Below are 14,974 nucleotides of genomic sequence, written 5' to 3'. Positions count from 1 at the left end.
ACCTTCGCTGCAGAAACAGCTTCAACATTTTCTCAGGGTACAACTTTTTCTCCTGACTGTCAGTTAACTGGCTGTGAGACGCTTCACTACAATCAGACACCCAGCCCTCACTGTGACTGCTGTCTGCAGCAGTCAGCTGACTCTCCAGCCCCCCCCCCAAGCACTGGACATGTTCTTGCGCTTACTGCGCCGCTTTGCAAGAACAGGCGCCCTCTCAGACTCACAGGTCTCCATGACGACAGCCTCAGCCTCTGCACTGCCCTCACACACCTCACCTGTCCCACCCACCTCACCTGTTCCCTGACTGTTTTCCTCCGCCTCACCTGTCCCCCCTCTGCTCTCACTCCCCTCGCCTGTCACATCTTTATTTTCACACACCTCACCTGTCTCCTCTCTGTTTTCACTCCCCTCACCCGCTCCCCCTCCGCTTTCACCAACCTCACCTGTCTCCTCAGCCACCATGTCCCCACCTTCACCAACACCACTCTCCCTCCTCACCTCAGTACGATCACCGTCCTGGTTCTGTCTCTCCTCCACCTGTCGCTCAGCCCCCGCTCCATCCTGCCCTGCAGCACCTCACAGCAGGAACAGGCTGCTCGGCGGCGGCAGCAGCGGCGGCAGCCGCCGTCCCTCCGGCCGAGCGTGGCTGAGCCAGGCTGGCCCGGTTCGGGCAGGCTTTTGTGAGATGTCCCTCCTCACCACAGCCGAAACATTTCGCCAGACAAGAAGTAGCAAACAGTGTGTAATCAAAATCATCTACACGCACAATGAAGCAGTAAATGAACTCCTCCGCTTTGTTGTTCAAAATCATAAAGAGCTGCCTGCGGTGAACAAAGGTGACTTACACCCCGACAGCATTTTCTTAATCGGCGAGATTACCCTACCATGTCGAGACAACTCTTTAATCAGGTACTCATCACTGATAAACGGAGGCACGTTACATAGAGTGATCTGAGTCGCCGGCTGCGTCAGTGGCAGCAGCGGCTCAAACAACCCATTCACGGTGATCCCTGTCTCCACCAGCATGTTCACCTGCTCCATCTTCTCCAAAAACAAGACCACTGCCTTGTTCACACGAGCAGCAGACTTTACCGAACTGTGCCCGACAATCTCCCCCACAGCCAGCTCCTTCACGCTGCATGAGGACCCGGCACCAGGGGTTAATTTGAGCCGGATCCTGCTGGAACAAGATCCGGCACCTCTTAATTTTGGCCTCCCTGTGTTCTGGTACTTATTTGGGCAGATCCGGCACCTCTCATAAAAAGAAACGTTTTAAAAATGTTTAAAATAAAATAATAATAGGATATATTAATTTACAGAACAAATCCCCATAATTCCATGTTGTTTATTAAGATTTAACGTCATTTGAAAGAGTCGGAGATCTTTTGAAATTGACGCACTGATCTGCCTGTGTGTGTGTATGTGTGTGTGTGTGTGCGCGCACGCCAATAACGGCGAACGAGCGAGATGAATTAACGGAATGATATTGCCGAAAAATCTATTTGTGGCGGACGTAATTTATTTGAAACTGTGGGAAACACTGGCCGAAGCAACAGGCTGGGACCCTGGCATCAGCCTGCTTACTGCAGGGAGATTCAGAAGAAGAGGAGAGCGCAGTGAGTGTAGAGTAGTGTGGGACGTCCAGCGACAGGTGAGGGATGGGATGCACAACTGTTTGGACAGCAGCTCAGTTCAAGGTGATGCAGACTTATTACCCCTGGCTTCTTATGGAAAATTCAGGTTTTGCTGCACAACTGAGCTGAGCATAGGCTACTGTCTAATAAGCCGCCATGCCAATCTTTGAATAATAGGAAGATTTGTGTAATTTTTATTATAAGCTCTTTTTTGTTTGTTTGTTTGTTTGTTTGTTTGTTTGTTTTTACCAGTTAGACCTGTTGAGAAAATCCCTGACTGTAAAGCACCGCCTGTGGTTATGTGAGCATTTGCCTGTGCCAGAGATGTTCACAAGTCTTTTTTTGCAAGTCCAAGTCAAGTCTCAAGTCTTTGGTCACGAGTCCAAGTCAAGTCTCAAGTCTTTGAGGGATGAGACTTCATCAAGTCTCAAGTCTTTGGTCACGAGTCCAAGTCAAGTCTCAAGTCTCTAAAAAATAAAAGTCTCCTGTCTCTTCTGGTTGTAATCTGCTGCTATCCGGTCTACTAAATATACTGCACAGCTATATCTAAGAGATTCAAAGCATTTACTGTAGGTTATTATCACTCCTTTATCTACGTATACAGTATTGATTAGTTGTTTATTATATGATCACTTTAAACAGGATATTGCAATGCAATATGAAGAAAACACACAATGAAAGCTTTCCTTTAAAGGAAACTGTATCCTGAGTCAAGAAAGAATCAAAGCTGCTCTGCCCCTCTGCACTGGCTTTTTCTCTCTTTTTTTGCTTTGTTGAATTCAGAAAACCCAGATGAACAACATGGAAAATGATTTAGGCTGTTAATTATAGGTCATAAGATCTGTATGGTACCTAGTTCACATCTTTATGTGCAGCAAAACCTTTCTGGAACCGCATGTTTCTGAGAGAAGAACTGGTTGTTATTATTTTTTTAATTAGCTCCGTCAACTCATGGGGGCGTGTCGACACGTACAGACTTCCATACATAGCCTACATGCCTTCAGTCATATTTCGCAGCAAAAACATAAATAAACAGGAGGATTTAGCCTACAGTAGCCTGATATGTGCCAGTTATGCAGCAGCTAGTCCCCGTGAAAGAAGGTCTGACAACAAATGGACATTGTACCTCTACAGACGGTGCCGCTATAAAAAAAAAAAAAAAAAAAAAGCCAGTTCACAGTCACCTGTCACTCACCCGCAGCAGCTGACTGCGCTGTCAGAGGAGCTCTGCTGTTCCTCTCTCTTTAGACACTGGTGTTTGGCTGCACTCTGTAGGAGTTCAATATGAAGATCTAACCTCCATCTGAATAACGTTACCAGCCATGTGGCGCTGCTCCGCCAGTGGTGTGTTAACGGCAAAAAAAAGAAAAGAAAAGATTGTCGGTCGTCCTGTCAGGAGGGAGGCACGAGCCAAAAAAACAATGATTGTTCACGAGTCTCAAAACACAAGTCCGAGTCGAGTCTGAAGTCTTTAGGGCACGAGTCCAAGTCAAGTCTGAAGTCTCTGTGGGTGCGACTTAAAGCAGATATCAGTGGAATGTTTTTGTTAATATAAGTCCTAAATAGTCCTATTTTCCGTCAGCAATCACTTACATGAAGTATTTCAGCCTAAACACGAGTCTCTCCGTCACTCTGCTCTGCTGTAACCCGAGGAGAAAATTTTCCTTGTGGGATACAAGTGTTATCCAATGAGGGGAGAGAACGGCATGAAGGGCTGTGTGTGCAGCCAAGGGATGCGCGTGAATGTGGTGACGTAGCACGAGGACCAATTGATGCCTGACAAGGGCGGGGGCTGCTAACTCATGGTGCGTTCAAGGAAACTCGTACTTTGTGTTTTTCCTTCCTGTGAAGTCATACCAGTTCGATCTGGTACGAGTTCACGGGTCGGAAGTTACGAGTGGCCGTTATAGGGAACTTTCACAGACAACAGGACGGTAAAAACACGAGCTACGGGTTACCTGGAACGCTACCAAGTCGTAGTTGTGACTTGAAGCTGTAACTTACGGTTTCAAAAGCCTGCCTTGAACACAGCATTAGCCGAAACGGCCGTGCCGCTGTTATCTGCTTTAAGTGCGACTCGAGTTCGAGTCGCAAACTCGAGTCCCCATCTCTGGCCTGTGCTGTGCAGAGTAGGCTATAGCCTAATTAGGGCCACGGGCCATCACACCAGGCACTGGTCCCAACAGCTATGAAAGCCCGGGCACTACTGTTATTGTGTGGATTTTCTCCTAGTTATTTTCTTTCTTCATCTTCCGGACGACAAATTATATATCAAAACGTGCGGTTTGATCGGGATTGGTGTGCTATTACTTTTCTCAACAGTTTACGACGTCGCGAAAAACTGTGCAAAATTTTGCATTGAAGTCAATGGGACGGGCAAAAAAAAAAGAGCGAAAAAGACCAATCATTGGAGTTTAACAAACGTCTACTGCTCAGGCATACTTTCACCTAGAGACTTCATTTAAACTTTAAACAGTAGACACAAGTCTTGTGTATTGGTGTATTACTTCACGTTTTGATAGGTCGTATAGTTTTTGATCAATCCCTGATCAATGACCATGATCATTTTTGGAGAAATTATTAGATTATAATGGGTGTGTATTGCACGGAATGTTCGTGTCAGAGCGCGTGACATCATCGGTTAGAGTGGGAGAGAGCCCAGAAAAACTCCAGATTTTTTCTCTTTCCACACTCGGCCCGGCCACAATTTACACTCTACACACATGATTTTTTCAGAATTTGTAAGACAAACTTGTTATCTCTCATATCATGTGCTCAAAATATCAGAGAGACTTACAGAATTTACAGAATCAGCCTCTGAGTGCGGCCACGTCTGTCTCTGCTCCTCATTGACTCCAATACAAATATTTTCTGAGAGAAGCAGAACGGACCGATTATTTAAAACTGCCAGCGTCTCCAAAATATTTACTGTAGAAACACCAAATCGTACCACATTTTTCAGGAAGTCCTTAGAGCAACGTTGATCTGTGTTTTGTTCTGATAGGAGTTACCGTTTTGTCACGCTAAGCCTTTTGCGAGACTGGTGCAGAGGCAGAAAATCGCTCTTTTTCTCCACGTTTCTGTCTGTCTCAGCCTAGGGGGCCCCTATCGCCGTGGAACCTCTGTGATTCTCAGGCCAGAGCTTGTTAACTTCATAAACAATCCACCTGGCGCTCGTTTAAATGTTTATAAACACAGACACACAGCTACATCAGACTGACACAGGATGCAGCTCATAACATGTGTCAAGTCAGTCACATACACACACACACAAACACAGACTCTAGAACCAGCTTCATGTGATTACAGTTACAGACACACACACACACACATCAAAACACACAGGTAACATACAAATGCGCGCGGAAGCGCGCACTCCTCTCCCAAACTCTAACACACACAGGTAACTTCATGTGACACACACACACACACACACACACACACACACATTAGGCAACCTAATGTGGTTACAGCTCCTCCGTATCAGTGCTTATAGAAAGATGATCATGTGTCTGTCTGATCAGCTCTGTCTTGACCTTAAGATCGTGGGTTTGATTCCCATGTTGACAGAGATGGCAAAACCGGCAGTAGCCCCGTGGCCCATTCAAAATTTCCCCAGAGGAAAGTTATCGTCATAACAGCCTATTATTTGAAATTGAGGCTTGTGTCCCACAGCATCGCATGTCATCGCCGCGCGCCGCATATGTTCCGGGACCTGTGCCCGTCTCGTCATCCCTGAGCTGTCATATGTACTTTGCGTTCCGGCACCTTATGATTTACAAATTAAGCACAGCCCGGCACCAGTCTTGATGCCATGCCTCTGTGACAGCTTGGAGAAGCCACCAGTCGCCATACTGGCGTCTGCGTGGCCCTCCAACCAGACAAAGGCTGAGCTGAAAGACCCACAAAACAACTGTAAAACTGAAATAAACTCACCAAACACAAAACCTAACACCTTATACAACCACAAACAATAATCCATTAAAGACCAAGGGACAGAAAATGGAAAAAAAGTGAAGAAAAGTCTTTCATCCACTCAGCTCTTCCTCTCACACCCCTCCCACACAAAGAAGAAGAAGAAGAAGAAGAAGAAGAAGAAGAAGAAGAAGAAGAAGAAGAAGGTTTCAGTGTGTAACCGGATGGTAAATAAACCCAGATGTTATTGTACACTGCAATGTAAGATTTTAATGTGTTACAATGTGTTCTTTGCTTATTTTGTTTGGTCACAGGGTGGCAGCACTGAGCCCTGTTAGGTTTTACCGCAAAGTGCATTTTGGGTTGTTGTTGTTTTTCCTTCTGCTGGAAGTGGGCCTGAGGGTTGCAAAGTGGCCATGCCATTTAGTGAGCGGCTGTTATAAATTCCCTTTGTGATGAGCAAATATACCCTAATTAATCTGTTGATTTGTTAAATATAATTGATGATATTGATATAATATTGTTGATTTGAAATAGGTTAATACTTTTAGTCACCTTTGGGTTCAGTCTGTTTGAGTCAGGCAGTTTACGGGGCAGCTATGTTTTACATTCTCGGGTCCTTAGGCAGTTTGCAGGGCAGCTATGTTTGGGTTCTGGGGTCCTCAGAGTCAGTGTGTAACACAGGGCCTGTCCCAATATGCACACTCGATCACACTTACACACTTGGGCACTTGGCGTGCGCGTTCATGGGCTTAGTGTCAGTGCGCAAGTGTGTCCCGTTTCTCCAACGACTGAAAGTGCAGCGCGCTTGATTTGCACTTTACCCACACTTGTGGTAAGACCGCATCCGAGCGGTATTTGGCCAAGTATAAATCCCACAATGCACCACGTTGAAGTCCGCCGTCACCGGCGGGGACAGCTCTCCATTCCGACACACCTCCACTTCGACACCCCGCTGTTCCGAAATACCCCCACTTCGAAACACCGCTACTCCGACACCCCCTCCTCCCCCCCGCAGCTGTCCAAGGTGCTGAACCGCGTGACGTTGTTTACATTCTGCTTTGTGGCTTGTCTGTGAAACGTGCGCTGCTCAGAGACTGGGCAGATCTGTCCCACTTGCTTTCTCCCAGACTCCGTTGTTGGAGATCTCCCACACAGTAATAGAAATACACTTTTTTTCTTTTTCTCCCCCCCTCCTCCGCTCGAGCGCGGCTGAAGCCGGCTTGAGCTCACAGGGGCGCGAGGCTGCTGCAGCCACCGCTCGTGCTGACAGCTGACTGAGGGAGATGCTTTGGTTGGATTTAGGCAATGAAGAAAGGAGTTGGTTAAGTTTAGTAAAAAGACCAGGTAGAGGCTAGACAGGCTAGAAGCATAATGAACATTATAAGTCATTAATACAGTATTTGCTTGTTTTGCAGTTAATTATGCACATGATCCGTTTGACCCCAAAAAGGAAAAAAGGATCACTGCGCACTGCACAGCCTCTGGTTCCTTTCTGATTAGGTCCGTCTGTCCGTTCGGAGTGGGGGGGTTTCCCCCACTGGCCTTTTCGGAGTAGCGGGGTCTTTAGAAAAAATAGAAAACCCCGCTATTACGATGAATGGAAGTCTATTGTCGGAAAGGCGGGGCTTCGGAAAGGCGGGGTGTAACCGTCACCGGCAGCCACAAGCCCGTTTAGGAAATGCGATTGAATTAATCCCAATAAAATGAAATTAACTTTCTATATCATAATTATGACTTTTTAATGTCATATTTTATATTCATCATGCTCTGTTCATGTTTTTATTTTTTCGTTTTTCTTTTTTGTTTTATTTACTTAGCCTACAGAGTTGGGCTTACATGTTTATGATCTGAATCTTGCTCATAGAGACACTTTAGGAGTAGATGAGACTGATCCAGCAGCACTGTTTATTAAAACTGTTGCTGTGCTGTGTGTGTCGTAGTTGTGCTACTGTGCGCAATGGCACAGGCTGCACTTGTCAAGTGTGTTCCGATTGCTTTTAAATATCCCCCCACACGCTTGGCCACTTAATCCATGCTTGCACACTATATGTAAATATACGTTCCGCCGGCAAAACGTCACCAAAGTATGTGCGTAACCAAGTGCACTGAGCCAAGTGTGGAGGAATGGGACAGCCCCACAATGTGAGTGTGTGTACTTACCTGCTGCAAAAACGTTACATATAAAGGAAGAAGTTGAAACGTCAAAACAGTGTCCTTATTCCCTAACCGGAGTACGCTCACGGGTGAAGAGTCCCAGCACAACAGTTATCCACATAGTTCTTTTAATAGACACTCTGTTGCTTAAATCAAAAGGTAAAAACATACAAACACATGTTGGAAAATATTGTAAACTGGAACTTATCTGCTTGTGAAGCGACTGAACATGGTAATTGATAGAGAATGGAAATACGTTTCAGGATGTGAACACGCTAGGCGTCAACCACGGTTAGCAGCTAACTTCAGTGCTAAGTGAGGAAAACTCCAACACGTGGAACGACAATTGGTGAAGTGTAAGCAGGGTTCAAAATTAGCGGTCGCCAGTCGCCAGTGGCGACTAACTTTGATGCTTTGGCGAGTAAAGGAAGCCGGCTGACTGGCCACTCTGGCGAGTGAAAAAAAAAACTACTTTGTTGTTGTTACTGTTCCTCCCGACCCGGCTGTGACGCTTGGGTTGTGAGCCGGTGTCGTGCAGATCTTAAAGCTCACAACATGACAACATGCCGTATAGCAATGATTTGTGACCTATTACAACGCTGGCGGCGCACGTGTGTGTTCCTTTCTCTTCAGTCTGGTGTTTGGCTGCACTTTCAATAAGAAAAGTTCCATATGAGCGCGATCAGCAGAGACAGAGCACAATGGATGTGGCATTGATCAGATATCGCAGCGCACATGTTTATTTAACGGCAAAAAAAAACATCGCTCCAATTTTTTTTTTTTGCCGTTAAATAAACATGTGCGCTGCGATATCTGATCAATGCCACATCCATTGTGCTCTGTCTCTGCTGATCGCGCTCATATGGAACTTCTCTTATTGAAAGTGCAGCCAAACACCAGACTGAAGAGAGAGGAGCAGCAGAGCTCCTCTGACAGCTCCTCTGTGGAGCTGCAGGAGAGCTGCCACCTCTTTTTTTTTATTGCAGCGCCGTTATTCCAGGTGATGCACATCTATGTCCTTGTAGCTACATTTATTGTCTGATCTTCCTTCATGGTGCACAGTGTCAGTCCTCCTGTGAAACTTTTAGCTACTAAATAATATGACTGAAGGCAGTGGAAGTCTGCACATGTCGACACGCCCCCATGAGTTGACGACATAAGGAGCTAATAAATAAATATATATAAATAACTGATAGTATTATTCGGTCAAGTTCTTGTTATAGGTTAATGGTTAAACGGTTAACCATGTGCATCCCTAAACCTTTTAGGGAAAAAAGGCAAACTTTGACTCCTTTATTCCACACAAAAATATGCTAATAGCTATGATATGTGTTAAAAATGCTTATGAGTGTATTATAACAGTTCAACACAGTGAAAAATATACAAAACAGCTATACATAATTTTTGGCCAGTAAAAAATCTTTCTGGCCAGTAGATTTTTAAAACTCACTAGCCAGTTGGCCAGTGAGCAAAAAAGTTAAGTTTGAACCCTGAGTGTAAGTGTCTGTTTTGGTAGACTGTACATTTCAAATTGTGTTTGTTGAATGGTTACATTAGTGAACTTGTGCTGTGTTGTTCTGTGTGATTAGTTCCTCGGCCACTGCCGTATTTTGGGACATTTTGTATTTTATTTCTTTATTTCTTTTCAAATATCAAAACTGAGAAAAGCCCTCAGATTTTTGGGGTTATTGATTTAGGCCGACTGACCTATTGCAAGCCAGAGTAAAGCTATAAAACCCCAGTTATTGCGTCCTATGTGTGCGTATCCAATTCCCACGGGCTACAAGTGTTTGAAGAAGAAGAAGAAGAAGAAGAAGAAGAAGAAGAAGAAGAAGAAGAAGAAGAAGAAGAAGAAGGTTTCAGTGTTTGATGAAGAAAGAAACACACTCAACACGTTTGTTAGAGCTCAGTGAAACACTCATTAAAGAGCCACTTTGTGGCTTCATCTCATCTAGAGTCAGACGTGTTTGCTTATTGCTGTGTTGTTCTTAGTGTGTCCACACTCAACATGTGTCTACAGTCTCTGGGACTCTTCAGGTCAAACTGTTGCAATTGACCCTTCGCCAACTCCTCCCACAAACGGCTATTGTCCAATCCTACGTTAGCAACCGTAACTATAACCTGGCAAGCTTTCCGCAGTGAGTCATTACGTTTGCTTTTGTGGACACATTTTGAGACTAGGACGAAAAACATTTGTTTGTAGAGAAGGATGTTGTTGTTGCTGCTGCTACTATGGCGGCGGCGGCGGCGGCGGCGGCGGCAGCAGCAATATAGAGATGTTCAGATACGAGCGGACTTTTTTTTCGACTTGAGCAAGTGTAAATACGGGGATAACCATATGTTCACCTCCGAAATGACAGCTGTACTTTTAGGGCTTTTACCTGGGCTTTTAGGTGAGGGATCCTCCAGGCAGGGACTGCTTTCACTGACTGATACAGCGGTGGGAGAAAAAAAAACAGCAGCAAAAGCTGTATGTGGTTCACAATCGCCCAAAAAGTTGCAGTTTCACAACGTTTCATGACCAGTGAGATGACCTAAGTCTTCGTGGGTTGATAGACGGTAAAATGACCAGCCCTTACTGCTGCTCTGTACATTGTCCAGTCGTGTCGTTGAACAGATGTTTTATCCTCCTGCGCAAGTCACGTCACTGAAAACTCTGAATGATCTTTGCGACTTCTCTCTATCATCTCAGAACAGTTTATCCAGAAGTTTGCTGATATTTCCTTTGAAATCGATACCAAATATTGCCAGAAGCATGGCTGGGAGTGAAAGCTTGCCCGGCATAGCAACAGTAACCAAGGGGGCGGGGCTTACACGAAGGGTCAATTGACCCTTTGTCAAGGCCCCGCCCCTCACGGTTACTGTTGCTAGGTTGGACAAACAATGGTCACGGAAGGGTTAACTCCCATTGGAAACCATTGAAAATTAGGCAGATTTAAATTGCTTGTAAGGAAAATTTTAATTAACTTATACATCAGAAAAATAGTGTCCATGATAGAGGACAGACGTGGCTCAATAGCGATTGAACGGGCATTACCTGACTTTTCCGAAAAATGGGGAAAAATCATTGTTTTGGTCACTCACTAGCTAGTAGCTAACGGCGCTAGCTAACGTTAGCTACAAGCTATCCGCCGATCTCCCGTTTCTCCTCGTAAAACTTCACAAAGTTAAAAAGACATTAGCAGCGGTAATGTTACGTTTGCTAGATAATTTTGAAGGTATTAGATCTTCTCTGTCTATGAACACGACCAGAGAGTGGACTGGAGGATGAATGAGCTTCAGTAGCACTTCAGTAACTTACAGCCAGGGAAAAACAGGCTCACTTCTCATGAGGACTGCACACAACAACAACAACAAACAAAACTTTGCAGTTAACCCCTGACCTATGCCTAGAGCTCCCCCTAGTGGACCACCCCCAAACCCTATTATTAAGCTCAACTAACAGAAGGTTAAAGTAATATACAGTACACATGGGCCAAGTAGCCTATGTTTATTGATGTCTTAGGTTTGGGGAATGGGATAAAAATGACTCCAGGAATACGTTCCAGATATCGTGAGTTGCTATTGCAGGAACCCCAGGCACATTTTAACCATATTGAAAAATTATTAAGTAGTTTTTGCCAAAAAAATTGCTGTCTACCTATCTCGTGTCATAGGGTTTCATTCCAGGGTTGTCCAACCTTAGAATGTTGTGCAACATGTGACATGGGGAGAAGCGCTCTGATTGGTGGAACAGCAGACCAATCAGAAGGCCAACAAAGGGTCAATTAAACCAGCTGCAGCTGAAATGTTTCCAGATACACTCTGAAATAAAGATCAAAACATCTGGAAAGACTGCCAACAGCTGGTTTCATCACTGAGATCTCTTCTCCTGAATATGACACAGTGAGTCATGATGAGACACTGAAGTCGTCATGAGGAGAAACTCCTGATCCCAGTAGTTCATCACTGTGACTGATGAAAGCTGCACATCTCATTTTTGAAACACTCTGAGATTTTGGTTTCAGTATAAACTGTGTTGGGACGAGTCAGACTGTGACAGAGGACGTCAGTGGAGTGGGCAGAGCTTCAGTGTGGCCTCGACCACCTCTGGATATGGTCTGAGTAATGAGATCTCATGTCATCAATGCATGGATCACCTGAGACAGATGTTAATACCAGGTGTGATCAGGTATGAACGGGGCCATAGAAAATGTTCCAGCTCCTCCTTCTCTATCAGACAGAGTGTGTGGCTGCAGCAGCCTCTCCATACCTGAGAGAGTCCAGTCTCCAGTCTGGATCCTCCAGTCCAGCAGACAGCAGCTTCACTCCTGAGGCTCCTGGATGATTGTAGCTCAGGTCCAGCTGTCTCAGATGGGAGGGGTTGGAGCTCAGAGCTGAGGCCAGAGAAGCACAGCCTTTCTTTGTGATCAGACATCCTGACAGACTGAACACACACAACAACACACAGGAACCCTTTGTCAACACCTGCTGCTGTGTTCAAGTGTCATCACATAAAAAGCTGGATGGATCCTCACCTGAGAGTCTCCAGTCTACAGTGTGGACTCTCCAGTCCACCAGACAGCAGCTTCACTCCTGAGTCCCGCAGGTTGTTGTTACTCAGGTCCAGGTGTCTCAGACTAGAGGACTGGGAGCTGAGGACTGAGGACAGAGTTGCACAGCTTCTCTCTGAGAGGTCACAGCTGCTCAGTCTGAAGAAGAATTCAAGGAAATACACTCACATACTCAATATGAAGGAAATAACAGGTTATAATCATAAATACACAACATTCCAACACAAACTTGATAGTTTACAGTGTTTCTTACTCAACTTGTTCCAATTTGTATAAATAGATTCATAGATTTGATTATATACTGTGATCTCTCACTCATCTTTGTATATATTTGTTTTGTTGTTTGTATAGATAGTCAGTGTTAAAATCACAGACTCCACCCTGCCTGCATCACCATAGTCACACCTAACCACACCCCCTAAGGTGATATAACCCTGCCCTCTATTCTTTGACCCTCTCTTTCCCTCCAACCATTTGCCTGAAGACAACGTGACTGTACTGACCTCACTTTCTTTGTTTATTGATTTAAGTTGCTCATGTTGTTTGAATGTTATCATATTGATCTCTATTACATACTAGAGACCTGAGTTTGACCTTATAGTGAATCATCAAAACTGTGTATGTGTTAGTTAAGAAAAAATAACTTAATTTATCTTTATTATTTGTTTGATGTCATAATGTGTAATGTTCCTTTATTATTTCATTGTAGAACAAATCATCCACTACCTACACCAAACATCATCTATATTGTTTTCTACAAACAATAAAATATTGGGACAGATTCCTGGAATCAGTGTTTTAATGTTCACACCACTTAAGATGTTCAGTGAGCCACCACCACCAAATGCAGTTTAGGTTCTTCAATCAGTGTTTGTGTCAGTTCACACTTAAAAATAACTTGTTATTAGGGCCGGGACTCGATTAAAAAAAATAATCGAATTAATTAGAGGCTTTGTAATTAATTAATTTAAAATTTAATCACATATAAATATTTGACCTGAGAACAGTGAGAAGCATTTTTTTCACATGGATTTTAGTATACCATTGAATGACTGAATACATAAGCTTGAGCAACAAAACTTTGTTTTTTTTTCAAGGTGGTACTTAACCAAGACCAACAGACTAGGGATGCAAATTATCGATTAATTCATTAATCGATATTTGATACATACAGATTAAATGGTCCTTCCTGCCAATACACTATGATGATTACTGTAGTATTTAACTAGGCTACTTAGTAGCATAAACTGATTTGTTGAACTCAGCCTGATGTAAACATTAATAAAACTCAGTAACCCAGTGGTTCCCAAACTTTCTCTGCTGGGCCCCCCTTTGGCTGATAAGAAAATTTCCCTTTTTAAAAGAAAACTGTATTAATAACAGTATTCCTTTCTGTCATGGATTTTCAAGCACCTGAACAGAGTAATTATTTTTTCTTTTTGTTTCTTTAAAAAAAAATTTGTTTAACAATATTCAACCTGACCGTCCCTGCTGCTCATACTGTAACATACGGTTCATAGTGATTCCATCAACGTCAGGACAATTAAGGGAAAACCTGCCTTCACCTCCCAAATGACAGCTGTCAGATGAGACAACTTTCCAGCTTGTGTGTGCGTTTATGTATTTGTCAGTATCTAAACAGAGCACGAGATGAACACACACACACACACACACACACACACACACACACACACACACACACACACACACACACACACACACACACACACACACACACACGTCTACACCAGGGACACACCGGCCGCAGAAGTGCCGAGAAGCGGAGCCCTTTGATGTTAACGATTGTGTCGTTCACACAGGAGCCATGTCGCTCTGGTTCACAGCAGCAGCGGCGCGCGAGCCGCGAGCGACCCTGTCAAGCCGGGCAGGAAGTCGCACAAAGAAACAGCGAGAGAATCCGGTTAATTTTCAAAATAAAACACAGCGATTGACAAATGCAATGATGTGAACGGGGGGGCTCCGGCTCGCACATGATCTCCGTTGCTTGGAGCTTACCGCGCCCCCCCTGCAATGGCCATGCGCCCCCCAGTTTGGGAACCACTGCAGTAACCAATCACACAGGCAGCTCCATGTTGTCCCTGTGTGATGTTCATGGACAGGTCAGGACAGTCTGAAGACAGACAGCTCTGAGGGTGAAGTCTGCACCGTGGACAGTAACAGGTCTGTAGCTTCGCAACCAGCGTTATTATTATTTTTTTTTTTAAATTAAGCTCCGGTAGCGACCGGCTAAAATACGGCAGGATACTGTAAACCAGCGCGGGTCCGGCGTGTTTATCAAAGCTTGTTCGCAGTGCTGAGGCACCGGGTCGGTTTGAGCTGCGGTCAGGCTGCATTAAAACTCCTCAGGCAGCTCAGTGTTGGCGGCTTTTTGACTCGTTACTCACTGGTTTCTGTGTGTTAGTGATGGTACAGGCTGAGGCCAGGTAACAGTGTTGTTGTCTCTTTTCACCTCCTCTCTCCCTTGCAGTGATCAGTGTCGGCAGCTTGTTAGATGATTGTGCTCCAGTGTAATCAGTATGCCTGAAACTCATCCAGTGAGAAATGTTCCGCGGTGCAAAACAAGTGCGATTAATTTTTGTGTAATTAATTAATCGTAATTAACGCGTTAAAGTCCCGGCCCTACTTGTTATACTGTAAGTTTAGTTCATACAGATGAAAATGAACTAATTCATGTTCATTTGTTCTGTTTATTTA

At 44.5% G+C, this 14,974-nt stretch overlaps 1 protein-coding gene across 1 annotated transcript in view; it reads right to left on the bottom strand.

Moving 5' to 3' along the window:
- The window catches only part of LOC146975614 (NACHT, LRR and PYD domains-containing protein 3-like), a 67,672-nt gene that overhangs the window by 12,882 nt on the left and 39,816 nt on the right, over nucleotides 1–14,974 (bottom strand). Inside the window, exons 4-5 of the mRNA XM_085794626.1 lie at nucleotides 12,224–12,397; nucleotides 11,959–12,132 (exon numbers count right to left, since the gene is read on the bottom strand). Of these exons, the coding sequence (XP_085650752.1) occupies nucleotides 11,959–12,132; nucleotides 12,224–12,397 (348 nt within the window). The remainder of the gene's footprint in view (nucleotides 1–11,958; nucleotides 12,133–12,223; nucleotides 12,398–14,974) is intronic.

The sequence above is a fragment of the Trachurus japonicus genome, chromosome 13 (assembly GCF_045865225.1).
Source record: "Trachurus japonicus isolate A0001 chromosome 13, Traja_1.0".
NCBI classification, from domain to species: domain Eukaryota; kingdom Metazoa; phylum Chordata; class Actinopteri; order Carangiformes; family Carangidae; genus Trachurus; species Trachurus japonicus.
The sequence above is the reverse complement of the archived record's forward strand: the minus strand, read 5'-3'. Positions and strand labels throughout refer to the sequence as shown.